The sequence below is a fragment of the Brassica rapa genome, chromosome A09, assembly GCF_000309985.2.
Source record: "Brassica rapa cultivar Chiifu-401-42 chromosome A09, CAAS_Brap_v3.01, whole genome shotgun sequence".
Lineage (NCBI taxonomy): Eukaryota > Viridiplantae > Streptophyta > Magnoliopsida > Brassicales > Brassicaceae > Brassica > Brassica rapa.
Window position 1 is genome coordinate 24,959,996 of NC_024803.2, and position 27,791 is coordinate 24,987,786.

General features: G+C 29.3%; 2 protein-coding genes across 2 annotated transcripts; both read left to right on the plus strand.

Moving 5' to 3' along the window:
• Positions 1 to 6,349: 6,349 nt before the first annotated feature.
• LOC103840115 (NADPH:quinone oxidoreductase) lies at positions 6,350 to 9,203 on the plus strand. The gene is made up of 3 exons (XM_009116590.3): positions 6,350 to 6,753; positions 6,956 to 7,147; positions 8,767 to 9,203. The coding sequence occupies exons 1-3, from the start codon at positions 6,657 to 6,659 to the stop codon at positions 9,069 to 9,071; spliced, it is 594 nt and encodes a 197-aa protein (XP_009114838.1). The 5' UTR covers positions 6,350 to 6,656; the 3' UTR covers positions 9,072 to 9,203.
• A 248-nt stretch (positions 9,204 to 9,451) lies between these two features.
• Positions 9,452 to 26,781, plus strand: LOC117128249. Its single transcript, XM_033280300.1, has 2 exons — positions 9,452 to 22,791; positions 22,876 to 26,781. Exon 2 carries the CDS (start codon positions 24,357 to 24,359, stop codon positions 25,800 to 25,802), a length of 1,446 nt encoding a protein of 481 aa, XP_033136191.1. The 5' UTR covers positions 9,452 to 22,791; positions 22,876 to 24,356; the 3' UTR covers positions 25,803 to 26,781.
• The last annotated feature ends 1,010 nt before the right edge of the window (positions 26,782 to 27,791 follow it).

Consider the following 27,791-nt stretch of genomic DNA (forward strand, 5'->3'; position numbering starts at 1 on the left):
TTTATTTTATTTAACATTTTTCAGATAGATAGTTAATATACCTTTTCTATTTCTAATATTATATTTTTTTATTATTTATTTCTTCTATATTTTATATTTACTTATACTAATATTACACTAGATATTTAATGTAATATTCTTATTTCTTATATTGTACATTTAATTATTGTTTAGTTTTTTATTATTATATTTTATATTTATTTATTATAATATTTTTATTATTTATTAAATAAAAATATTGAGATAATATTTTAACGTAATATTTCTATTTCTTCTACTGTATATTTAGTTATTATTTATTTTTTCTTATATTGTATATTTACTTATTCTAATATTTCGATAGATGTTTAATGTAATATTTTTTTTATTGTATATTTACTGATTATTTATTTTAGTATAGAAATTTTAGATATATGTTTAATTTAGTTTTTTTATTTCTTATATTGTATATTTACTTATTTTTTATTTTAGTATAAAAATTTTAGATATATGTTTAATTTAGTTTTTCTATTTCTTATATTGTATATTTACTTATTTTTTATTTTTCTTATATTTTATATTTACTTATTCTAATTTTTTTGCTTTTTTATTAAATGATAATATTACGATAAATGTTTAATGTAATATTTCTATTACTTATATTGTATATTTACTTATTATTTAATTTTATATCATAAATTTACTTATAAAAATATTTGGAAATAATAAAAATGTAAAAATATACATTTTTCAGATAGATGTTCGATGTAGTTTTTTTATTTTTTATATTGTATATTTACTTATTATTTATTTATTTTTTATAAAGGGCTTTATTATTTATTGTTTCTTATATTTTATATTTACTTAATCTAAATTTACTACTTTTATATCTAATGGTCGTATAATGGTAAATGTTTAATGTAATATTTCTATTTTTATACTGTATATTTATTTATTATTTATTTTAGTATACAATTTTAAGATAGATGTTTAATGTGATTTTTTATTTCTTATATTGAATATTTATTTATTTTAATATTATGATAGATGTTTAATGTGATATTTCTATTTCTTATATTGGTTTTTTATACACAATTTTCAGATAGATATTTAATTTAGCTTTTCCATTTTTATATTTTCTATTTAATTTTTTTTCTTATATTGTATATATACATATTCTAATTTTTTTTGCTTTATATCAAATTATAATAACATGATAGATTTTTAATGAAATATTTATATTTCTTATATTATATATTTATTTAGTAATGGTTTTTTATTATATTATTAACTTACTTATTTTAATACTACTTTAAATGTTTAATGTAATTTTTCATTCATATTTACTTAATATTGATTTTACTATACATTTTTCAGATCAATGTGTAATTTAGTTTTTTTCTGCTTTTATACTGATTTTCAAATGTTATATTATTTATTCTATTTTTTTCTTTTATATCAAATGATAATATTATAATAGTCTTTTAATGTAATATTTATTTATTATTTATCTTATCATACATTTGCAGATAGATTTTTAAAGAACTTTTCTATTTCTTATATTATATATTTATTTATTTATTTTTTCAATATTGTATATTTACCAATTTTAATATTACGCTAGATGTTTATTGTAATATTTATATTTCTTATATTGTATATTTATTTATTTTTTATTATTCTGATATTATATATTTATTTTTTATTTTTTTATTTTATATTTATATATGTTTATTTTCCTTATATCAAATGATAATATTACGATAGAAGTTTTATGTAATATTTCTGTTTCTGATATTATATATTAACTTATTATTTTTTATATTTTATATTTATTTATTATCTATTTTTAATACCACATGGCTTCTTTTGAAAAACACTTAGTTTTTAATATGAAAAATTGATAATTAATTATAAAATGATTAATTCTTATAAATTTAACAATTTCATATAAAAAAAACAAATTCAATGTTTACAATTAAAAGATAATTCTTTTACATTCTTTTGGATTCCTATTATTGATAAATTAATTTATACCAACTTTATTTTGACTAATGTAGTATTTACATTTTATATATTGTATATTACTTTTTATTTCTGTTTTTTTCATTTTTTAAATTGTGTACTTTATTATTATTAATTTTTGTATATTATATATTTATATATTTAAATGCATATTTACATGAAATTAATTTTTACATTTTAAGATATATGTCTAATGTAGTATTTCTATTTTTTTATTTTTTCATTTACATTTTAAGATAGATGTTTAATGCTTAACGTACCTTTTCCATTTCTTATATTTTGTATTTGCTTATCAATATTATTTTTGTCTATTATATATTTACATAATATCTATATTTTACATTTTAAGTTAAATGTTTAAAGCTTAATGTACATTTTTTAATTTTGTATTTACATTTTAAGATAAATGTTTAATGCTTAATGTACTTTTTATATTTTTTATATTATGTATTTACTTATTCATATTATTTTTTATATTATATATTTTTTAAATTGTGTATTTACTTATTATTGTGTATATAATTCGTATATTATATATTTATGCATTCAAAGGTATATTTACTTATATTTTCGTATGTGCTTACTTATTATTACCTTTTGTATATTATATATTGACATATTTAAATGTATATTTACATGTATTTAATTTTTAAATTGTAAGATAGATATCTAATGTAATATTTTCATTCTTTATTTTTTCATTTACATTTTAAGATAGATGTTTAGTGCTTAATGTAGTTTTTTCATTTTTTATATTTTGTATTTACTTATTAATATTATTTTAGTATATTATATGTTTACTTAATATCAATATTTTACATTTTAAGACAGATTTTTAAGGTTTAATGTACTTTTTCTATTTTATTTTAAATTGTGCATTTACATGTTAAGATAAATTTTTAATGCTTAATATATTTTTTATATTTTTTATTATGTATTTACTTATTAATATTATTTTGGTATATTATATATATTTTTAATTGTGTATTTACTTATTATTGTATATGTAATTTGTATATTGTATATATACATATTTAAATGTATATTTACTTAGATTTTCGTATGATTTAATGTATATATGGTAATAATGTGTAGTATGATAATATGATTTAATGTAATAAGATAATAATAGTAGTCATGCCAGGTGGCTTTTTTCGAAGAGGGTTTCTAAAACGATGTGGACATTCCGTGGAGCCTCGATTAGTCTTTTTTTTATTTTTACTAGGGATTAACCCGGGCTTGCCTGGGATTTTTATTTTTTTCTAATTTAAGTTGTTAAATTATTTATATTTAGGTTATGTTAAATATTTATATAAATGTTAAGATGCATTCCATAATTAAAATTTATTTTTATATGCTAAACCAACTTAAATTATATTTACAATAGCACCATCCTAAACCGGTTAATAAACCAAAAATAATACTAAACTAACATGAACCAATACCTGATTCGGTGAGGAAAGAAATGTTTCGGGATAAACGCTTGAATGGTTATTACCTGTAATAGTTTGATCATGAAAGAGTTAGTATGAATATTAACAATAAAATTATGAATTAGATTAATTTAAACTGTAAGAATACTTTTGAGTCTAAGAAAAGCAATTCAATTCCCATGATTTGGCTTTTGGAAGTTGCAGGTTTTTCAACAATGAATCCACCTAACAAAAAGTTCTTTGTTATAAAAAATCTTCTTCAAGGTCATTAAAGGTTTTTGGGACAGTAAGAGTTGATGGTTGAACCATTTTTTTGCTCGAGTGCTTTAAAGTTTTTCTTGATAGTGTGAGGTTGATGTTGATGGAATAATGAGTTTTATAGGGACTTTCTTGATGTAAAACTATACATTTTTTTCGTTTAATGTGGTATTTCCATTTTTATATAATTTACTACCATTTTAAGATAGATGTACATTTTAAGATAGATGTTTAAATCTTAATGTACTTTTTCCATTTTTTAAAATGTTAATTTCCATTTCTTATATTTTTATTTACGTAATATCTATATTTTATATTTTAAAATAGATATTTAAATCTTAATCTACTTTTTTCATTTTTTTAAATTGTGTATTTACTTATATTATATATTTTACATTTTAAGATAGATGTTTAATGCTTAATGAACTTTTTCCATTTTTAAAAAAAAATTGTGTATTTACTTATTACTATATATATAATTCATATATTATATATTTACATTATTTACTTATTATTTATTTTCCTGTATATGTATTTCCATTTCTTGTACTTTTTATTTACTTAATATCTCTATTTTACATTTTAAGATAGATGTTTAAATGTTAATGTACGTTTTCCATTTTTTTTTTAATTTTATATTTCCATTTGTTATACCTTCTATTTGCGTAATATCTATATTTTAAATTTTAAGATATATTTGTAAATCTTAATGTAATTTTCCATTTTTTAAATTGGGTATTTACCTATATTATATATTTACTTATTATTTATTTTTTATTTATATTGTGTATTTCTATTTCTTATATTTTCTATTTACTATTAATTTTATATTTTAAGATAGATTAACATTTTAAAATATACGTTTAAATACTAATGTGCTTTTTCCATTTTTTTAAATTTTGTATTTCCTTTTCTTATACTTTCTATTTGCGTAATATCTATATTTAACATTTTAAGATAGATGTTTAAATTTCAATATACCTTTTCCATTGTTTTTAAGTTGTGTATTTCTTTTCTTATACTTTCTATTTACTTAATATCTATATTTTAAATTTTAAGATAGATGTTTAATATTTAATGTACTCTTTCCATTTTAAAAAAATTATGCATTTACATATTATTGTATATATAATTCGTATATTTATATATTTATAATATTTACTTACTATTTATTTTTCTATATATTGAGTATTTCTATTTCTTATACTTTATATTTAGTTAATATCTATATTTTATATTTTAAGATAGATGTTTAAATCTTAATGTATTTTCTCATTTTTAATATAAAACGGCAATGTTTAATAGAAGAACTTGGACAAATAGTCAAATAGTTATATTTATGTTTTTTTTTCTTTTTTTATAAAATGGTAATGTTACATTATGGAGATAAGCCATTTTTTTTAGTGAAAAATCATAATCTTACATATGTTTAATGAAGATTTCCATTTTTTTTTATATTGTATGTTTACATATTATTGTTATTTTTAAATGTAAAATGGTAATCTTACATATGTTTAATGTAGTATTTCTATTTTTTATGTTTTATGTTTACATATTATTTATTATTTTCGAAATTATATATAATGTTTTTTTTACAAAATAGTAATGTTACATTATGTAGATAAGCCGTCTTTTTTTTAGTGAGAAATGGTAATCTTACATATGTTTAATGTAGTTTTTTCTTTTTTTTATGTTGTATGTTTACATATTATTTTTTAAAATAAAAGTGTAAAATAGTAATCTTATATATGTTTAATGTAATATTTCCATTTTTATGTTGTATGTTTACATATATTTATTATTTTTGAAATTATATATAATGTTTTTTGTTTTTTTTATAAAACGGTAATGTTACATTATGGAGATAAACCATCTTTTTTTTTAAGTGAAAAATGGTAATTTTACATATGTTTAATGTAGTTTTTCTATTTTTTATGTTGTATATTTACATATTATTTATAATTTTTCAAAATTAGTAATATTAAAATGTAAAACTATATTTTATGCCACGTGTCATCTTTCGGGAGAAGGTTTTTTTGCTGATGTGGATGTTCTATGGAGCCTCAAAATATCCTTTTTATTATGTTTTTTTTTTACAAAATAGTAATGTTATATTATGGAGATAAGCCGTCTTTTTTTTAGTGAAAAATGGTAATTTTACATATGTTTAATATAGTTTTTCCATTTTTTATGTTGTATGTTTACATATTATTTTTTTAAAATAAAAATGTAAAATGGTAATCTTACCTATGTTTAATGTAGTATTTCTATTTTTTATATTGTATGTTTACATATATTTATTATTTTTGAATTTATATATAATGTTTTTTTTTTATAAAACGGTAATGTTATATTATGGAAATAAGTCGTCTTTTTTTTAAGTGAAAAATGGTAGTCTTACATATGTTTAATGTAGTTTATCTATTTTTTATGATGTATCTTTTCATATTATTTATTATTTTCGAAAATTTATAATATTAAAATGTAAAACTATATTTTATGCCACGTGTCATCTTTCGGGAGAAGTTTTTTTTGCTGATGTGAATGTTCTATAAAGCTTCAAAATGTCTATTTTATTAGTATAGATTTGTTATGCACGACGGCTTACTGGGAATCGTGGTGCCGTAGAATGTCTTTTTCTTTTCGACAATTCTTTTCTTCTTATTTAATGACAGACACAGACTTAACGATCAATTTTTTTTATAGTTTAGAGTCAGATCAGAGCTGGCCGTCGGTAAATCATTTACGTCCCCTTTCGGCTTTGGATTTGAAAATATGATGTCATTGGTGACTAACCATTTTTGTTTTTGTTTGTCTGTAGTACCCATTATGATAAGATTTCTTAATCAATGTAGGGCCGAGCACTAGATTAGTGGAAGCAGCTTTTTATTTGTTCATTCACCTGATCTATTCTCATCCTTATTCTTCAGTCAACAAATTGTGAAGCTCTAATCAGAGAAAATGGAGACAGGAACGGTGATGAAGCAATCGATCAGAGTCGCTGCTCTCTCTGGATCCCTCCGGAAAGGCTCTTACCACAAAGGTCTTCTTCGTGCCGGTATATATAATTCCTTTCTCAGAACTTCTGGCTTATTCTCCTCAAATTAAAAGATGAAAAATAAATTCAAGAGTAAGTCTTGTTATTTGAATGGTTGTTTATATATGTTGGTTAAAATCAACATGTTAGATTTGAAGTAATAAGTTTACAAAAAAGGTTTAAGTTGTAGTATATAAGTTTATTAACTTTTGGTGTTATTCAGCGATCGACTTGGCGAAAGAATCGGTGCCGGGAATGCAGATTGAGTATATCGACATATCTCCACTGCCGTTCATGAATACCGACCTGGAAATAAATGGTACCTATCCTGCTGTCGTCGAAGCTTTCCGGCAGAAGATCCTTGAAGCCGATAGCATTCTGTTCGCCTCCCCTGAGTATAATTACTCTGTCTCAGGTATTTCAAAACGGCATATATATATAATCTGTCTTAAAATGGGATTTCACTGGCAAGCTGGAATACGTGTGTTTTGTTGACTGTTGAGCATAAGATCGCAACAACTGAATTCCTGAGGAAAAAATTGATGTTTAAGATTGAGTCAAAATGATTGCTTCTTTGCCTTTATTGTAGAATGTGGCAAGATATGTGAGATGTCAATTTTTTTTGCTACATGAAATATTTGGGTTATGAAAGGCTAGGGATTTTGTTTTGTTAAGTATTTATCAAACTGGATTTAGCTAGATACGCCGTGTACTGCAAGCATGAAGCATGTTCATCTTTGTCTTCATATGCAAATATCAGGAACAGGCTGATTGTAACCATTGATTTGGCTTTAATTCTCGCATTGAACACTCTATTTACTGTTGTTGCCATTTGAATTCGATTTGTGAGAAATTGTGACACTTCTTATGTTAATTTACATCGATTCAATGCATGTTCAGTTACTGTTAGCTTTGTAGACTCTCCCTCACAAGGCATTCCGTCCATTTTCTGATCCGGATGTTGCATCCAATCTAGCATTTAAATGCATCATTGAAGTATTGTTTGTTTGGAAAATATATTTAGAGACAAAGTGAGTTGTTCGTCTATGAGAACGTAAAATAATTTCATTAGTATACTAGAGATGTGTCTCTAAATGACTATTTTGTTCTATCATCAACTTATTTATACAATAAAATTAAAAAAAAAATTTAATCATAATTTGTTTTATATTGAAAATAATCACAACAATTTTAATTAAAAATTATTAAATGCTAATATATATATATATATATATATATATATATATATATATATATATATATATCTAAACTTATGACATATATAAATTAAAATATAAATTATTATTAAATAAAATATTGCAATGTGAATTTAAAAATATTTGAGGTGATTTGAATTAAATAATTTTAAGATGATGTTTGACGCATTGTGAAAATTATTGTGATTTTAGTTAAAAGCACTCTAAAATCCTATCTAAAACCATGATGTTTAGATTTTAATATGTTTTGCTAAGAAACCCCACAAAGGACTTCAGTTAGTAACAAATCTATTAAAATTACTATTTAAAATGCTTCTAACTACCCTAGATTTTAAAGCACATATATTCAATAATCGTAGATTTTCAATGTTCTCTTAAAATTCATATTTTAATAATAGTAAAATTATTATTTTAATACAAATCATTTGAAATCTACATTTGCGGTTTTGGTATTTTGCAAGTTTCATGGTTTTAGAACTAAAACGGGATTATACGGTTTTGGTAAAAATCATTTCCAATTTTATATGTTGTTGCTCAATAAGAATAAAAACATAATCTTATAAATATGATTTAATAAAAAATGTTAGTATGTAAATATGTTTTGGTTATCTCTTTTCCTTGAGACGTTAACTTGAGAACAAATAAAAAAATATCAGATGAATAATATTTACTGCATTTTCTTAAGCATCTATAGAAAACGAACAATACCTAGCTAAGCATTTATATCAGATGTTTAAAATGTATAAAACATAGATTCAAAAATATATATATTGACTTGTCGTTTTTCTTTTTCTATCTTATTCAACTACTATAACAGCTCCGCTTAAGAACGCGATTGACTGGGCTTCAAGACCACCTAATGTTTGGGCTGACAAACCTGCTGCCATCATTAGCACCGGTGGAATATTTGGTGGAGGAGTATCTCAATATCATCTTCGCCAAATTGGAGTATTCCTTGATCTTCATTTTATCAACAAACCAGAATTTAGTCTCAATGCATTCCAACCGCCTGAGAAATTTGATGTGGAAGGAAACTTGGTCGATGAATCGGCTAAGGAGAGGTTGAAAAAAGTCCTTATCTCATTGCAAGAATTCACTATGCGACTTCAGGGTCGTGAGTGAGGGAACTCTTAATCATTTGTAAGGCTAATAATGCAAATTTTTGTAATAAAAAAAATGATTGATGATTACATGACGTATTCTATGTAATATTTCTCATAAATGTAATGTCAAAAAAAAGACTACATGACGTATTAGCCATCAAATCGTTAACCATGCAACTAAACTAATGTATAGTTACACGAAATATATGTTATGCATGACAACATCCCTCAACTTAATAATGTTATGTAGTTAACATCACGATTTTAATTTCATTCATCTAAAAATTGATATAGATGTCAGATTAGATTTTAACCGACCGGACCTTAATTTAACCAAAATTAGATTTCATCAATTAAAATATGACCGACATGTACGTAATTTAACCAAAATTAGATTTTAACCCACGTTTTAAAAGTGTAAGAATTTTTTATGCAAATCTAATATAGAAAATCAATATATTTTTAACATTTTTTATATGAAGTGTTTCAACATTTTTATTTTATAGTATTTGAAAAATATATAATTATATCAACTTTATTTATATTAAATAAGAAAATTATATAAAATATTATGTTATTTTGTTTTTTAATTATTTTAATCTGTTTTCTTATGAAATTTTAATAAAATTTCTGTAATCCATTTGATTAATTGTATGATATATACTTTTTTGATAAATGTTTAATTATAAAACTTATTTGACGCCAATTTTGATTTTAACATTTTATTTTGTTAAAACTTATTTGATGTCAACTTAAATCAAACATAATCTCGCGTACATCATTATTAATTATATACTTTTAAGAATAAAAATAATCTAAGAATAAGAATCTTATATGAAAGTTTTACTAAGTTTAAATGCATGCAATTTTTGTTCATGAAAATATAAATAAAATAATTAATTAATTTAATTAATTTTATATTAAACAAATAAAATGTTAGAACCAATAAATTGACATCAATTAATCAAATAAGTATATGTCACACAATTGATATAAGATGTTAGAGCCAGTAAATTGACATCAATTAAACATATACTTCGTATACCTAGATATACATTTGTTTAGTTTGCATGGTTAACCATGTGATGGCTAATAATACTTCATGTAGTCAGTAATTATTTTTTCTAATAAAAACAGTGTGTCACTTATCTTATAATAGTCTATGTTTCTTATAATTATGTATTATGATATATACTTACACTACAGGTTACAAGCGTCTTTATTCTGGTGATGACTGTTTATTTTTCTACTAATCTAGTACTGGATATTCAAAAGCGTTTTACAAAAACCAATTTGGTTTTATTTTGTTAACCCAAGAAACAATTTCCAGTAATCAAGAACAAGATTTGAGTTGCGCCAAGTGCAGAATTACCATCTTTGATTCAATAAAGTTAAACTAATTTTGAATGGTAGATATTTAAAGAGCATAAAGCCTGTAAATTGATATTGATTATATTGTCCAAACATAATTATATATAAAGATATTAAATTCTCAAAGCATAATATTTGTTATAAACAAAATTTTAGACAAGTTATGGTCGATTTGTTCAAAACAAAAAAAAGGCAAGTGATGGTGCAGATGCAGTACGTTATAGTAATTAGCTTGTGAATTTGTGTTGTTATCTAAATATGTATGTCACAATTTATGTTAAATGTAACCGAAAATTCAATATATATAAATTAATTAAGCTATATTTTAAATTTTAAAGAGGAGACAAATCAATATTGAATATATATATTCATATACAAAATGTTTTTTCTATTTTAAAAACTACACAATTCAACATGTATGGACCAGTTTTTGTTCCTAAAGTAAATGCACTAGATCATATTATACCCACCACGTTTTCCTTCTTTGTCCTCAAGTTCATAAAAATCCGAGGACATATGGACAAGATCTTTGTCCATTTTGAAATTTGTGAAAGAGAAATCGTTTTAGATGGGAGCAAGCAGATAACATACTGTCCAGACATGTGTGGTAAAAATTAGGTTACACAAACAATTTGAGGTTGAAGTTTCAAATTTGATTGGACTCAAAAAGGAATCTATGAGTTTGGTCACCCCATGCTTTTACGACCAGATGGATACGATCTTTTTTTTGAATGAATGTTAAATTTCATAAAAAACATCCTTCTTACATCAAGTGCAACTTTTATAAATAAACTGACTCATTTACCATTTAGACTCCTAGCACCAAAAAAATATTCACAATCTTGTACTAAACCAAAATTGCAGCACTTCTTCCATACCTCTTCTCCCTTTTTCTCTCACTAGGCTTAGCTTGTTTTTGACTCTTTTATCTATCATTTTTTAAAGCAGACAACAGCATCGGCTTGTCATCATGCTTTATCTTGTTTCTTTCCCTCCATAGTGTATGAACAGCTGCCTGAAAAGCATATCGAATGCACAATAGCTTTTTCTTTTCCATAGACAAGTCATTGATCAACCTCACGATTGCATACCATCTGTAGTGTAATCGTTGCATAGAATCCCCTTCACCAGATGTTCCCATACTTGAGAGGACAATGAACACTCAAAAGTATAGATGATCTCTTGACTCAGGAGCGTTCTTGCATAACACACGGATCAAGCATCTTGACATCCACATTCTTGAATATTAAGACAAATAACAAAGAAAAGAACAAACAACGATTCCGTTCATCAAAGACGTTTTTACAACAACAAGAGCACTTCGAGCGATTGCTTTGATTTGATTAATCAAGAACTCACTAATTTAAACAATCGTCATCTGCCTAAAACATTTGTTGTAGATCTAATATCAGGCCCTCATTTATTAAAATAGGTCTAGGTATTTTATCTGTACCCGAAAAATCAAACTATAACCGATACAAAAATATCCGACCGAAACCAAACCGAAATTTATAAGTACCTAATTGAGTCTAAAATTCATATACACAAAAAAATGCAACCGAAAAAAAAAACAAACTTGAAAAGAACAAGAACCGATTCATACCGACATAAAAACATAAAAATCTAAAATTATGATTTTACTTGTTCTATTTTATATATTTTAGTTTAAATTTTAGTTGAAATGTATTTTTATTAGCAGTCTTCATTATTATTTTTTGTAATATTTTCAAGTAATATGAAACTATAAATGTTAAATTTAGAGTTTAAAATGTTTGATTTCAATTATTAATAAAATGTTTTAGTTGTTTTAGAAAATTTAAGGTAAATATGATGGATTTTGATAAAATTTTGATGGAATTCGTGTATTTCATTTATTTTTAGATCCTAAATACCCGACCTGTTACGATCCAAATATTACAAGCATTTTACAGGTACTTTAGTTATAGACTCAAACCGATCCAAATCCATGAAGAACCGATCCAGACCCAAACCAACAAATTTCAAGTACCTAGTTGGATTCAAATTTTTAGGATCCAAAAGATCCGGATCCGAAAGAAACCAATATGCTGTTCCGAACCCGCATGCTTATATTAAAATATCATAAAAATACAAACTTAATGAGCTGAAATATAATAGAAAAGTCCACTAAGAAAAAGAAACACGTGCGGGATAACAAAAAAAAAAGTACACAGTGATACCTCTTATTAACTATATAAATATAAGTATGCTATGAATAAATTACTTATCATCGTTCTAAAGCCATAAATATAATCTAGATCAAGAGTTAAATGAGTTACCTCCCGATCAAATATAAAAAAAATTATAAAATAATTATAAAATAAAATATATAATAAAAACATTTTTCGTAATATAATTTAAAATATAAATATTAAAATTTCAATACATTAATATTAAATACTGAATAAAACCAACAGCTAAAACTAAATTATATCAAAGCTAAATCAGTGATCCAAAATCTATTCCACATAAGAGTTTTGAGGTTATTTTACATCAAAAAGCCATAAATATAATAATATGGATCCATAATTACGTTAAGAAAAACAACAATGTAATATCGATGTTGAACATATGTACTGAAGATGTTATCCCTCTCTATTATTAAAAGAGAAGTATCCATTAGAAAATATCCCTTAATTTTTAAAGTTAATTACACTTCTATGCCACTAAGAATTAAATTGAATTTCCTATTTTAATGCTTGTCTTTTTCAGTTAGATTAATGTGTTTTCCTTATCCCCTATATACTAAAGCGCAAGTCGTCTGGCCAGTCAGATTCTGCCACATATTTATTGTTCAATTTTTTTTAAAAAAATACTAAATTAAATAAAGAATTCTGATACAATCAGTTTATTTGCAGTTAGATCAAAAATAAAAATAAAGTGATGATAAAAACAAAAAGAAAGCAAAAATCTTTTTATTTGTCTCAAGACTATCAACCGTTTCAACCACTATCTCCAGCTTCTTCTCATACACTACGTCAACTTCTCCAAATAGTTTAATTTATTCCACGAAAACATAGCAGCTGATGTTCATATTTGTTTTCTCTGAGAAAGATGTGTTAGAACTATTTTTTAACATTATGAATAGTGTATTCATATGTCAAAAATGAAGTTTTATTTGAATGAGAAATGGAGGTCTAATGTGTGTGATTTGAAAATTTGTATAAAGTAACAAATATATACATTGGATATATGAACTTGGATTTGGGTTTTCTGATTTGTTAGTTGGACTTCATGTTCATTAACTTAATCTTATAAACTAAATATATGTTGATCTTTTATATTGATAAAATATAAAAAAAAAATCCATTTTAAAGTATATTATTTAGTTTGAATTGGTCAAACCATAATAATTTTGCTCTTTAATTTTTTGGTCAAAATGTAGAATAAATTCACATAATAATTGACAAGAATTAAAAACTCCATTAGTGCACCATGGAAGTTTCATTTTTGTATTGAAAAATGAAACTTGTATTTCTCGTTATATTTCTATAAAATGGCTTGTTAGCATTATAGAAAAGACATACATTCATACAATCAAGAAATTTTTCTCCTCACTCAGAATAGTTATGCTAGTATTTTTTTTTATTTTGAGTCTGAGAGTACATCACAGAAATAGGTTCGATAGATTCTGTTTTTCGGTGATGGTAAACATAAACAATGCTGCAGTTGTATCTTGGGAATCTGAGCGCCATAAAATTGTCACACTACAGGGCGTTTAAAGATTTAAGGAAAGAGATTAATTATCTCGACTCTGCAATTCTTCTTTATTTTTATATTTCGGTATTGAAATTTTAGTTTATGTTCTTATTATTCTTTACAAATATCAGTTGTCCTATGATAGTAAAATAAGGTTCCTACACTCTTAAATCTTTAAATATTGTTTATGCTTTTGCACTAACAATACTGATATTTGTTAAAAGTTTTTATATTTAAGAACAGGTTAAAGATGCCGGAATCAGATCTTGTTTTATCATAAAAACAGGAATTCGAGAAGTCATGGTGATGGAAAATCAATGTTATGATCTTTTCAAATCGATCATGCGCAGGGATCATTTATAATAATCTTAGCTATTGCTTTTCTCTGAATCTTCTTTATCATCAAGCGTTGATCATTAGTTAAATATTTTCTAAAAGAAAAAAAAAAACCAATTTTATTTGATCTGTCTGTTGACGTGTTGAAACCGTCGTGTTGCACTTTCGCTTTGATTTTTTAAATTATTTTGGAATAAAAAATGTGACTTGTATGATCTAGTTTTGCTTTACTTCTGGTTTAGCCATGCTTATACGACTGGTTTTTATCAAAATTCAAGCGTTTGATCTTTGCATATATTAGCAAGTGTGGAGCGTTTGTTCTTGTGGTTTTTTTTTTTTAAATCTTTTAATGCATTTACTTTGTGTATTTGTTTTGCATTTAAGTGTGATCAAATTCGTCAGTTTACATGATCAAATAATTTATTTGTTCAAAATCGTTACTGCTTTGACTTGGCTAAAAATAATTATTTGTTTTAATAATCAAGAATGCTAACGTTTTTGATTTCTGTTTCAGATTTTTTGGAACAACTTAATTTGATTATTAAGTGTTTGATCAAGAGAAAAGAACAATGATTCAAGTTTCAAATATGGTGAAACCATAGTCATAAATAACATTTTGATTCTTAAAGAATCATGTTATATGGATGGAAATGGATTTTGTGAGCCGACGTTCCAAATTAAGTTTGGGAGAGGTCTGCCACATATAAATCATTTGCCGTAGGAAATAAAATGTTTGTTGATATTGATCAAAAACATTTATATTTCATCAATGTTTAAATGCAAGTTACAAGAAGATTGACCATGCAAAAACAATGAGAATTTTTAGACCAATATGACTGAAACTGACAAGTGTATTGTAGTTTATAAAGTCAATATGGTTGAGAATAATCATATAATGGTCTTGATGGAAAAAATAATATCTTGAAATGATATGTGTATTTGCTAAAAAGCAAAATATGTGTTTGGAAAGATCCAAAACATACAAGTTGGATTTATAAATCAATTTGAGAGAACTATGAAAATAAATGTATGTAAAATATGAATTTCTAAGAATGAAATACATTTCTGAAATTACTTTTTATTCATTTAAATCTAAAAGAGTTGTAGATCAATTTTCTAAACTCTTAAGAAATGTTAAATGTAATTAAATATGCATATTCTTGTTATCTCAAGAAATGTGGGGGAATTTTGCATACCATATAAAGTTGTTGGCAAGAGGTCAAATGAACTTAGTGATAGTTATCACAATGTGATTTTTCTTTTTTAGAAAAAAAAAACTAGTGTCATATACTGAGTTTTGTGTATAATGGTTAATTGTATCTTGAATAAAAGATGACAAAAATCATTAGACAATTGATCTCGACAAATCTCAGGAGATTATGTTCATTTTGATGACAACCTAGGATCCTTATATTAAAGGTGTGTCATGAGATCAAGTTGTTATATCATCTAAAGGAATGGGTAGCCTGTGAATTAAGATGAGGTTTCGCGGTAACTCTACCTAACTGACTAGAGATCCCAAGAAATAGGTTCAAGGAGACAACTAAGTGAAACTAAGTCTGCCCAAAGCACTGTAAGACTTCGGTCTATACCCAGTTCCTATGATGATTAAACAGTGCTACATGTAAGGAATATAGGATAAGCATTAGCTTTTAATGATTTGTGTCCATTGTTTTGAAATATGAATGGAGTAGTACATGATACTCCTCTAAACAAAACTAATGGCAAATCACCTTGTGTGTGTAAAATGGGGCCGTTTCTAGGAGAATGAAGGAAATGCTATATTCTCCAAGTTCACTCATGATTAACCAGGACTGTTCACGGCCAAAATGAACACAATAGAAAACCTAGTTCTGTGAGAGAATGAAGCTGTGTTATAGCTATTGTCTAGGTTTACACCAAAGCCCGGGAGGTTCAAGACATCATGGCCACCTCCTGGCCGAGTAAATCCGATAGCTATTAACAATGACTGGTTCAAGGCTGAAAAATTGCTACCAACTCATCATGCAGTGGATTTTTCGTTTGTACTCTCAAAAGTCCTTAAGTCGAGTCTTGTCTAGGAAGTCAAGTATGTTGAGTCGTCTAGTGTCTAGAGTCATTTCTATTCATGTGGGGGATTGTTAGAACTATTTTTTGAACATTATGAATAGTGTATTCATATGTCAAAAATGAAGTTTTATTTGAATGAGAAATGGAGGTCTAATGTGTGTGATTTGAAAATTTGTATAAAGTAACAAATACATACATTGGATACATGAACTTGGATTTGGGTTTTCTGATTTGTTAGTTGGACTTTATGTTCATTAACTTAATCTTATAAACCAAATAAATGTTGATCTTTTATATTGATAAAATATAAAAAAGAAATCCATTTTAAAGTATATTATTTAGTTTGAATTGGTCAAACCATAATAATTATGCTCTTTAATTTCTTGATCAAAATGTAGAATAAATTCACATAATAATTGACAAGAATTAAAAAACTCCATTAGTGCACCATGGAAGTTTCATTTTTGTATTGAAAAATGAAACTTGTACTTCTCGTTATATTTCTATAAAAGGACTTGTTAGCATTATAGAAAAGACATACATTCATACAATCAAGAAATTTTTCTCCCATTCAGAATAGTTATGCTAGTATTTTTTTTATTTTGAGTCTGAGAGTACAACACATAAATAGGTTCGATAGATTCTGTTTTTTGGTGATGGTAAACAGAAACAATGCTGCAGTTGTATCTTGGGAATCTGAGCGCCATAAAACTGTCACACTACGGGGCGTTTATAGATTTAAGGAAAGAGATTAATTATCTCGACTCTGCAATTCTTCTTTATTTTTATATTTCGGTATTGAAATTTTAGTTTATGTTCTTATTATTCTTTACAAATATCAGTTGTCCTATGATAGTAAAATAAGGTTCCTACAAGATGATCATATTTGTTTTCTTTGAGAAAGATGCATCTTCAATCTTATGGGGACTGTAAAGGTTTTGAAGCGGTAGAAACGGTCACTTAAAAAAAAATAAGTGAAAGTTATAGTTGGCTTTGGGAAATACCTTGGTATCCATTGGTTGGTGGTGCCAACCAGTTTATTTTTGTTTAGGAAATGAGTTAGTACAGAATCTTTCTTTTATTCTCAACATTAGATTATTTTTTGTTGTGTAGTTTTGATTTATTTCTATATTTTTACTTTTCTTGCAGAGGAATGGTTCTTCCTCAAACCAAAATGGCTCCACTACAACCGCAGATGAAGAAGCTGGCAACACCATTTCATCTCTTTTTTTGTTTTAGAGTTATGTTCCGATTAAAGTTGATGAGAGTTCATGAAGAATGGATGAGAAGATGGACTCCAATTTACCAAGATATCTCAACCCACGTGCTGCTCATGATTTGATTAATAGGTCAGATGCAAAACCTTGATTAGTATTTTCTTTTTCTTTTCTCTCTTTGCTCTTTAACTATCAAACAATGCTGAAAACTCTTAAGATTGATAAATTTTCAATAGTATTTTATATAATGCTTTAACAAAAAAAAGTATTTTATATAATGACAAATATCATGGGTAGTTTATATATATAAGCATGTACTGGTCGAGGCTATTCTGTTTACATCTATAATATTATATTATATATTGGTCAATTAATTATAATACTTAAATTATGTAATATTCTTCTTAGTATTTATTTTACAGCATAGTTAAAATATCATATTTTCATCCAAACAATCCTTTAATTAATTGTTCAAATTAAATTTCATGTAAAATCAAAATTGATTTTTATGGTTACACAATTAATTGAACGAACTGAACGGCTTTGTTACTAATTTATAGATAAAAAAAACTAGCTCTTAATGGAGAACAAAATTCTCAAATGTGATTATTATAGAACTCAAGCATTATCTACAAATATTACAATACATGGAAATTAACAGCTGACAATTAATTTTGCTACAAATCATACTATTTTTAACATAATAAATTAATAATTATTTTCCCGTACGTAGTATGGGGTAGTATACTAGTTCAAATATAAACTTAATGTCATTAAATGAACCTACCTATTTTAATGTTTGTCTTTTCCAGTTAAATTAATGAGTTTTCCTTAATCAAATTTAAACTTAATGTCATTTAATGAACGTAAAAATACATCATATTTAACGTAGCTTATTACGGACGAGTACAACCCAACAATGAACTTGAATTTTATTTTTACGAAAACGTGAATCACTTGACATATGTAATATTTAAAATATATTTACAATATAACAAGTGCATATAACCTAACTATACTTTAGTTTGAAATGATCATGCTCAAGTTTTATATAATCAACTTACATCATGCATCTATCGATGAACAATATTCAAACCACCTATAGTTTTCGTTTTCTTTATAGAATGTATCAACCAACCAATCATCCTATTGATTTTCTAAACTTTATAAAAAAACAAATCAATAAATACAAACTCAAAATCCAATATCTTTTATTAATCAAAACAAAATATCTTCAATGTCGTATCCTTAATGTACTTATTAAATATAGAAACTATAACCATAATTACAATAATTATAAGAATAGATTTGATTCCAACCAATTGATCTATTACTTTGGTAATTGATTTGCTTGCAGAATAGAAAACAATAAATTTCAAATTTGTAAGAATATAAAGATATAGAGATTCCAACCAATTGCCTATATTTGCGTATGATTTTCGCATAATAAGCTTCAAATTGAACATTGAAAAATATATAAAGATTTATTTTTAATCTCTTACCGACACAGAACTTAAACAAAACGAAGAGTTAAATGTAATTTTTTTTGTTACACTTCCCGGAAAAAACGGTTACAACATGGGCTTTCATAATATGGCATTTTAACATATTAATGTTATGGACATTTAATAATTATCTTGACAAAAAACAAAGACTATAAATAATTTAATATTAATAAAATTATGAAATTATTTATAATTTGATGACTAATTCATCGCCCTTTTTATATGTTAAATTTTTCATAGAAGTTTAAAAATAATTGTATTTCCTTTAAACATGTATAACTGATTTATAATCTTTTATGCCATACTAAGTCATAATATAATATTTCTTCATATTTTACATTAATAACCATTATTTTTATATATCGTCTATAATTCTTTAATTACGTCTATTTGTTCAATTTTTTATATGATATTGAATATTCGTCGTAAATAGATGGTTTACGATGCCAAAAAATATTTAGTTGGTGAATATAATACATCAAATATTACAAATACATCATTTAGTTAAATAAATAACCAAAAACCAAAAATTCATACCCGCGCTAGCGCGCGGGTCAGGGTCTAGTTATATATTAAAGGAAAAGCATTGTAATAAATACGTTCACACTAAAAGGGACACATGTCACATGTAGAGAGCTTCTCTGCCAAACTCTACATAAATATGTTCACACTATGTATTTTATGTTTTTTAATATAAAACTCACATGCATGGTTTTTGTTTACGTTATTTTTACCGTTTACGAATAGGCCTGGACAAATTATTTATAAATTTTGATTCAATTTGTTATCCGTTTTGATTCGAACCAAAAAAATCCAGATATCCGTTACTCTACGAAACAAATTAAATACTAAACTCCAATATCCGTTAAAAAACAAATCACAAATATCAATATTTATAGGAAGAGATATCCAATTTTTTCGATTGGTAGGCGGATCTTTATTAAGTTTTGGTTGGGCCTTTAACATTTTAAGCCCAGTAATTCTTTATAAATAAAGTAGACTTTCGTCCCTCCTTGGGGCAAATGATGACACATGTCGATCATACAGTCATTGCGTTTTGTTTCGTTCTTTTTTCGATTGGTAGGCGGAACTTTATTAAGTTTTGGTTGGGTTTTTAACATTTTAAGCCCAGTAATTCTTTATAAATAAAGTAGACTTTTGTTCCTCCTTAGGGCAAATGATAACACATGTCGATCATACAGTCACTGGGTTTTGTTTCGTTCTTTTTTCGATTGGTAGGCGGATCTCTATTAAGTTTTGGTTGGGCTTTTAACATTTTAAGCCCAATAATTCTTTATAAATAATGTAGACTTTGGTTCCTCCTTGGGACAAATGATGACACATGTCGATCATACATTCACTGCGTTTTGTTTCGTTCTTTTTTCGATTGGTAGGCGGATCTCTATTAAGTTTTGGGTGGGCTTTTAACATTTTAAGTCCAATAATTCTTTATAAGTAAAGTAGACTTTCGTTCTTCCTTGGGGCTAATGATGACACATGTCGATCATACAGTCACTGCGTTTTGTTTCGTTTTTTTTCGATTGGTAGGCGGATCTTTATTAAGTTTTGGTTGGGCTTTTAACATTTTAAGCCCAGTAATTCTTTATAAATATAGTAGACTTTCCTTGGAGCAAATGATGACACATGTCGATCATACAGTCACTGCGTTTTGTTTCGTTCTTTTTTCGATTGGTAGGCGGATCTCTATTAAGTTTTGGTTGGGATTTTAGCATTTTAAGTCCAATAAATCTTTATAAGTAAAGTAGACTTTCGTTCTTCCTTGGGGCAAATGATGACACATGTCGATCATCCAGTCACTGCGTTTTGTTTCGTTTTTTTTTCGATTGGTAGGCGGATCTTTATTAAGTTTTGGTTGGGCTTTTAACATTTTAAGCCCAGTAATTCTTTATAAATATAGTAGACTTTCGTCCCTCCTTGGAGCAAATGATGACACATGTCGATCATACAGTCACTGCGTTTTGTTTCGTTCTTTTTTCGATTGGTAGGCGGATCTTTATTAAGTTTTGGTTGGGCTTTTAACATTTAAAGCCCAGTAATTCTTTATAAATAAAGTAGACTTTTGTTCCTCCTTGGGGCAAATGATAACACATGTCGATCATACAGTCACTGAGTTTTGTTTCGTTCCTTTTTCGATTGGTAGGCGGATCTTTATTAAGTTTTGGTTGGGCTTTTAACATTTTAAGCCCAGTAATTCTTTATAAATAAAGTAGACTTTCGTTCCTCCTTGGGGCAAATGATGACACATGTCGATCATACAGTCACTGCGTTTTGTTTCGTTCTTTTTTCGATTGGTAAGCGGATCTTTATTAAGTTTTGGTTTGGACTTTAACATTTTAAGCCCAGTAATTCTTTATAAATAAAGTAGACTTTCGTCCCTCCTTGGGGCAAATGATGACACATGTCGATCATACAGTCATTGCGTTTTGTTTCGTTCTTTTTTCGATTGGTAGGCGGATCTTTATTAAGTTTTGGTTGGGTTTTTAACATTTTAAGCTCAGTAATTCTTTATAAATAAAGTAGACTTTCGTTCCTCCTTGGGGCAAATGATGACACATGTCGATCATACAGTCATTGGGTTTTGTTTCGTTCTTTTTATGATTGGTAGGCAGATCTTTATTAAGTTTTGGTTGGGGTTTTAACATTTTAAGTCCAGTAATTCTTTATAAGTAAAGTAGACTTTCGTTCCTCCTTGGGGCAAATGATGACACATGTCGATCATACAGTCACTGCGTTTTGTTTCGTTTTTTTCGATTGGTAGACGGATCTTTATTAATTTGTGGTTGGGCTTTTAACATTTTAAGCCCAGTAATTCTTTATAAATAAAGTAGATTTCCGTCCCTCCTTGGAGCAAATGATGACACATGTCGATCATACAGTCACTGCGTTTTGTTTCGTTCTTTTTTCGATTGGTAGGCGGATCTTTATTATGTTTTGGTTGGGCTTTTAACATTTTAAGCCCAGTAATTCTTTATAAATAAAGTAGACTTTCGTCCCTCCTCGGAGCAAATGATGACACATGTCGATCATACAGTCATTGCGTTTTGTTTTGTTATTTTTTCGATTGGTAGGCGGATCTTTATTAAGTTTTGGTTGGGCTTTTAACATTTTAAGCCCAGTAATTCTTTATAAATAAAGTAGACTTTCGTTCCTTCTTGGGGCAAATGATGACACATGTCGATCATACAGTCACTGGGTTTTGTTTCGTTCTTTTTTCGATTGGTAGGAAGATCTTTATTAAGTTTTGGTTGGACTTTTAACATTTTAAGCCCATTAATTCTTTATAAATAAAGTAGACTTTCATCACTCCTTGAATCAAATGATGACACATATCGATCATACAGTCACTGGGTTTTGTTTCGTTCTTTTTTCGATTGGTAGGCGGATCTTTATTAATTTTTGGTTGGGCTTTTAACATTTTAAGCCCAACACTTTGGAATTTGGTTTGCTGAGGTTTTGGGAACCGAGGAATGTGGGTAAAGGTGGTGAACTGATGAGTCTTGACATGCTTCTCCTTGATGAGAACGTAAGCAACTTTCTTATTCATTTATGCTGTTGATGATTACTTCTATTCCGATTGTGTAAAGTTTATATTTTCACTTTGCAACAGTCTTATACAAGGATCCATTAGTGCAAACCGCAACTCAGATTCAGAAACCGTCTCAGTGAAGGATCTGTGAGGTGACAAGAGTCTTGCGTTATTGAGAAGCAAGGGATGTCACGAAAGGTAGAGGAGAGCTTATGGCCTGTAGATATGGAATTAGTGGATGAGAAGAAAGAAAACAAGTGTTATTTTCCAAATTTTGTCTTCATGCGTAGAGAGAAATCAAGTCAGACCACCAGACTCAAACAAGTCAAAACGGAGTGAGCCAGAACTGAAGCTCTTTGCTTACCCTGTGGAATCTCCACCTTTGGAAACGGTGGCTGTAACCGTTTTAAGAATCTCTCTTTTCACCATCGAGCTATCGTGAAGGAAAATCTGACAGAGCTTGAAGATGTAAGATATCCGCCCTGAAGTAGTCGCTGACGTAGTTGCTGAAGCAGACGTCGTAGTGAGTGGTGAAGACCATGTGGAGTCAAGATGATGAGGTGGAGTCGTGTAGACTTGGAGAGCAAGGGAGTATCTTGGAGATATGGAAAGATGAATAAACTTGAGGAGCAAGTTTATGACTTAAAGAAAGAGGAATAAGTGCATTCCAAAAAAAGGAAAGTTGCACTTATTGTTATGGAAGATGTCCATACATGTTGCCTTGGAGACTAGGGTTTCGGGAACATGGAGAATAAGTATAAGATAGCAATGGGGTCGTCTGTAGAGACATAGAGACACGGAGGCTGATCTTATAGAGAGAGAGAAGCTCTTGGAAGTGTTCTTGGGTCGTGCTGAAGCAGGGGCTGAAGTACTTGACGGAGAAGAGACATAAGCGGGTAGCTTAGGAATCTTTCAGTAGCGTGTGTTAGGGTGTTAACACTGACGTGTAAAAGCTGAATAAGCAAGTCTTGTAAAGATTGTTTAAAGGAGATTCTAATAAAAGCTTTGGTGTGCTTGTGTGATTTGTCTCTTTGATTTACCTTCTGCATTACCTATTGTTGTGTCATCTTGCACTAACAAGTGGTATCAGAGCGGGGCACCTAAGTTATCGGTGTAATCCTGAAAGTGAAGATGGACACAATTATTTCTGTGCAGAAGGCGATCGTGTTGAATGCGGACCAATATGGTCATTGGAAGGCTCGCATGAAGCAGATGATTCGAGGAATCAATGAAGATGCGTGGACAGCTGTGGAGACTGGTTGGGAGGAGCCTACCATAGTCACAGAAGGTGAGAAGAAGCCTAAGCCAAAAGATGATTGGTCAGAGCATCAAAATTTAATGCAAAGGCGTTGTCGGTGATTTTTGGAGCTGTTGAAGCAGAGCAGTTTCAGCTGATTCAGGGGAGTACTTCGGCTAAAGAGGCGTGGGAGATCCTGCTGAATTCGTTTCAAGGTGATGAGAGTGTCAAGAGGACACGTCTAGATCATCTTGGGTCGCAGTTTGAGAATCTCAGGTGGTCTGATGATGATTCTGTGGCGAGTTTTAATGCCAAACTCAGTGGTATGGCGCATGAAGCATTTGTACTTGGGAAGAAGTACAAGGAGAAGAAGCTGGTAAAGAAGTTACTACGCTGTCTTCCAACAAAGTTTGGAGCTCACAAGGCGGTCTTACAGATGACTACAAACACGGATGAGCTCAAGTTTGACAAGCTTGTGGGTATGCTGAAGGCACAAGAGATGGAGACATACAGTAGTTCAGTCTCTACGTCAGGTGGTGCATCAAGGAGTATAGCTCTTGCTGCTGATAAAGATGGAGATAGATCTCCGAATATTGAAGATGCCATGGGAATGTTGGCTAGGAATCTGAGTAAGATGATGAATTCCTCTGGTGGGAGGAATCAGTATGGTCGTCAGGGAGGTGATCGTGGCAATAGCAGAAGAAGAGAACGTCTTAGATGCTATGAGTGTGAAGGAGTTGGTCATATAAAGGCTGACTGTTCTATAGCACAACGGAGAGAACTTAAGTGTTCTGAGTGCAGAGGTGTTGGACACACACGGCGTGAATGTCCAAACTCAAAGAAGGAGAAAGGAGTTCCATTGCAGTCGTCTGATGATTCAAAGTCTGAAGAAGATGGAAAGGTGATAAAGAACCTTGTTGCATTTGGTGCACGCAAGGAGGGATCCATTAAGTCCTCTGATTCAGATCTCAGCACAGATGATGAGGAGTATCACGTGCTGCTTAACAAGTGGTTGAGGGTCAAGGATCAGAATCTGAGATTGGAGGATATGGCTCAGAAGCAGAACGAGTTGCTTAAAGAAATGCTGGAAGAACTTGCGACTGTAAAAGAGAAGAATGAGTCTTTGGAGCAGGAGGTTAGAAAGTTGAGGAAAGTCCAGCAGAAGGGGTTGCCACGTTTCGTGCATGGGAGCACATCAGAAAGTGGAGCCAAAGGAGCTTGTCAAGAAGTACGTCGGGACGTACGACAGGGAGTAAGGCAGGAAGTTCTACAGCGCGTAGCTGTGAGTAACAAGCCGAAAGTAGTACATCAGTGCAATAACATGAAGGTCAGACAGGAGGTTCTGAAGCATGGTTGTGCAGCTGGTACAAGGAAGGAGACTGATCGGTGCATCAGCAACTGTGTCAGGCCAAGCAAGAAGCAGCATCGGATGAGCTGTTGGTTCTGTGGGAAGGTTGGACACAAGAAGGTGGAGTGTTTTGCTCGTGAGAAGAGCAGAAACATGGCCAAGAAGGTGAACAAGACGTTCACTAAGCCCAGGAGGGTTGAAAAGGTGTCCTTAGCCAAGAGTGGCTTACTTGATGAGATCAAGGATGAGACATCAGAAGATGGATGCAGCTCTGTTAGGAGTGATCTTCAGGAAGATCAAGAAGCATCAAGCGTGGAGTCAGGACACGAAGTTGTCTGTGACAAAAAGGGGAAGGAGATCGAAGTGCGTCAGGAAGTGGTGCGAGATGATCTTCTGGGGTGTGAAATCACTCCAAGACAATAGCAACGAGTGCAGAGGGCACTCGGTGCGGATGGGGAAGGGCTCATGGTCAAGGAGACGACACATGAAGGAAGCCTGGTCCTCAACAGAAGCTGGTCGAAGGGTAGTTCGACAGGTGCGTCAGATCGTGATGCAGTACTTGTTATTCCGCTGCAGCAGGGGCTGTGTCATGATTATACATGAAGAAACAGACGGTGGGTCTGTAAGGCTTGACATCTAAGCATCTGTTTTAGCTTAGTATGCAATCAAGCAGGGGGAGAATGGTGATGTTCTGGTCCTTAGTATGCATATCTCATGGGGGAGAAAAGCATGGTGTGGTGCACATCTCGTTGGGGAGAAAAGCACATTTGGTATGGAAGTTTCCAGGTGAGGAACGTGGTTGCAACGTGGTTGCTGAACCAGAAGATTGTTGTGCTTGATAGGCATACAAAGCTAAAAGGGGGAGAATGAAGATGTAAGATGTCCGCCCTGAAGTAGTCGCTGACGTAGTTGCTGAAGCAGACGTCGTAGTGAGTGGTGAAGACCATGTGGAGTCAAGATGCTGAGCTGGAGTCGTGTAGACTTGGAGAGCAAGGGAGTATCTTGGAGATATGGAAAGATGAATAAACTTGAGGAGCAAGTTTATGACTTAAAGAAAGAGGAATAAGTGCATTCCAAAAAAAGGAAAGTTGCACTTATTGTTATGGAAGATGTCCATACATGTTGCCTTGGAGACTAGGGTTTCGGGAACATGGAGAATAAGTATAAGATAGCAATGGGGTCGTCTGTAGAGACATAGAGACACGGAGGCTGATCTTATAGAGAGAGAGAAGCTCTTGGAAGTGTTCTTGGGTCGTGCTGAAGCAGGGGCTGAAGTACTTGACGGAGAAGAGACATAAGCGGGTAGCTTAGGAATCTTTCAGTAGCGTGTGTTAGGGTGTTAACACTGACGTGTAAAAGCTGAATAAGCAAGTCTTGTAAAGATTGTTTAAAGGAGATTCTAATAAAAGCTTTAGTGTGCTTGTGTGATTTGTCTCTTTGATTTACCTTCTGCATTACCTATTGTTGTGTCATCTTGCACTAACAGAGCTGACCAACCGAAGATCAGATTTGCAAACGACGACGCAATGCTCTCTCTAATGCTGAAGCTGAAAAGCGATCCGAGTCTCTTCAATCAGGCAAGATTTTTCTTGGAACAGGACACTTATGTCTTGGACTTTTTGAAAACGTACCCTGCAAAACACATTAATTTGGGAATATTTTTCAGGTTAAGCATATGGCCTTGAACTAGAACTATAAATATTATGTTGTAGAAAGTCATTTAGCATTAATAGCCATGTCACTTATGTTTCTTGTCATTACTCTTGGTGGTGTAAGGGATGTGGTGTAACTATTCGGCATTGACATGCTACTCAAAACTAGATGATAAGTGTCGGGCCGCTTTTTTATACTTCTCGAGTCTTCTACTTATGTCCTATATCTGACTATACAGGTGAGACGGTTAAGCTTGTGTGAAAAGACAGGAAGACAATGAAAGAGATCTACATAGATATAGCTGTATCAAACAAGTATGGAAAGTACAAGTTCGTTGCCCATGAAGACCATAAATACGAGATTTGTGATGTTATGCTTCTCAAAACTTCAGACAATGGCTGTTCTAAATTTTCTCAAGGACGCTAACAGTCACATGTGATATTGAACTCTTACAATGGTATTGCGTCGCAGATTAGGCACACTAACAACATGGTGTTTGAAAAAGATGTTACTGATGTATTTTTCTCTGAGTTTATTCAGTATCAGGCTGATGAAGATGGCGTTTAAGATTAGTATACCGGTTTCTTATCAATGGTATGATCTGCTTTCAAAAATACTCATTTGTCGTGGATGATGATGACTCTGGTAATCGAGCTCTGTTTGTCTAAGCTTCTTTTATTGATATGCCACTTTTTCTGTAGAAAGGTTGTGGCAGACTCCACTGGCGCCATTAGCTTCACCGAGATGACTGTGTTTCTT

Excerpts from the sequence above, each read along its gene's own strand:
- LOC103840115 (XM_009116590.3), top strand. The coding sequence starts at position 6,657 with ATGGAGACAGGAACGGTGATGAAGCAATCGATCAGAGTCGCTGCTCTC. Across the intron at positions 6,754-6,955 it reads CAAAGGTCTTCTTCGTGCCG|CGATCGACTTGGCGAAAGAA; the intron begins GTATATATAATT and ends GGTGTTATTCAG. Across the intron at positions 7,148-8,766 it reads GTATAATTACTCTGTCTCAG|CTCCGCTTAAGAACGCGATT; the intron begins GTATTTCAAAAC and ends CTACTATAACAG.
- LOC117128249 (XM_033280300.1), top strand. The coding sequence starts at position 24,357 with ATGGCGCATGAAGCATTTGTACTTGGGAAGAAGTACAAGGAGAAGAAG.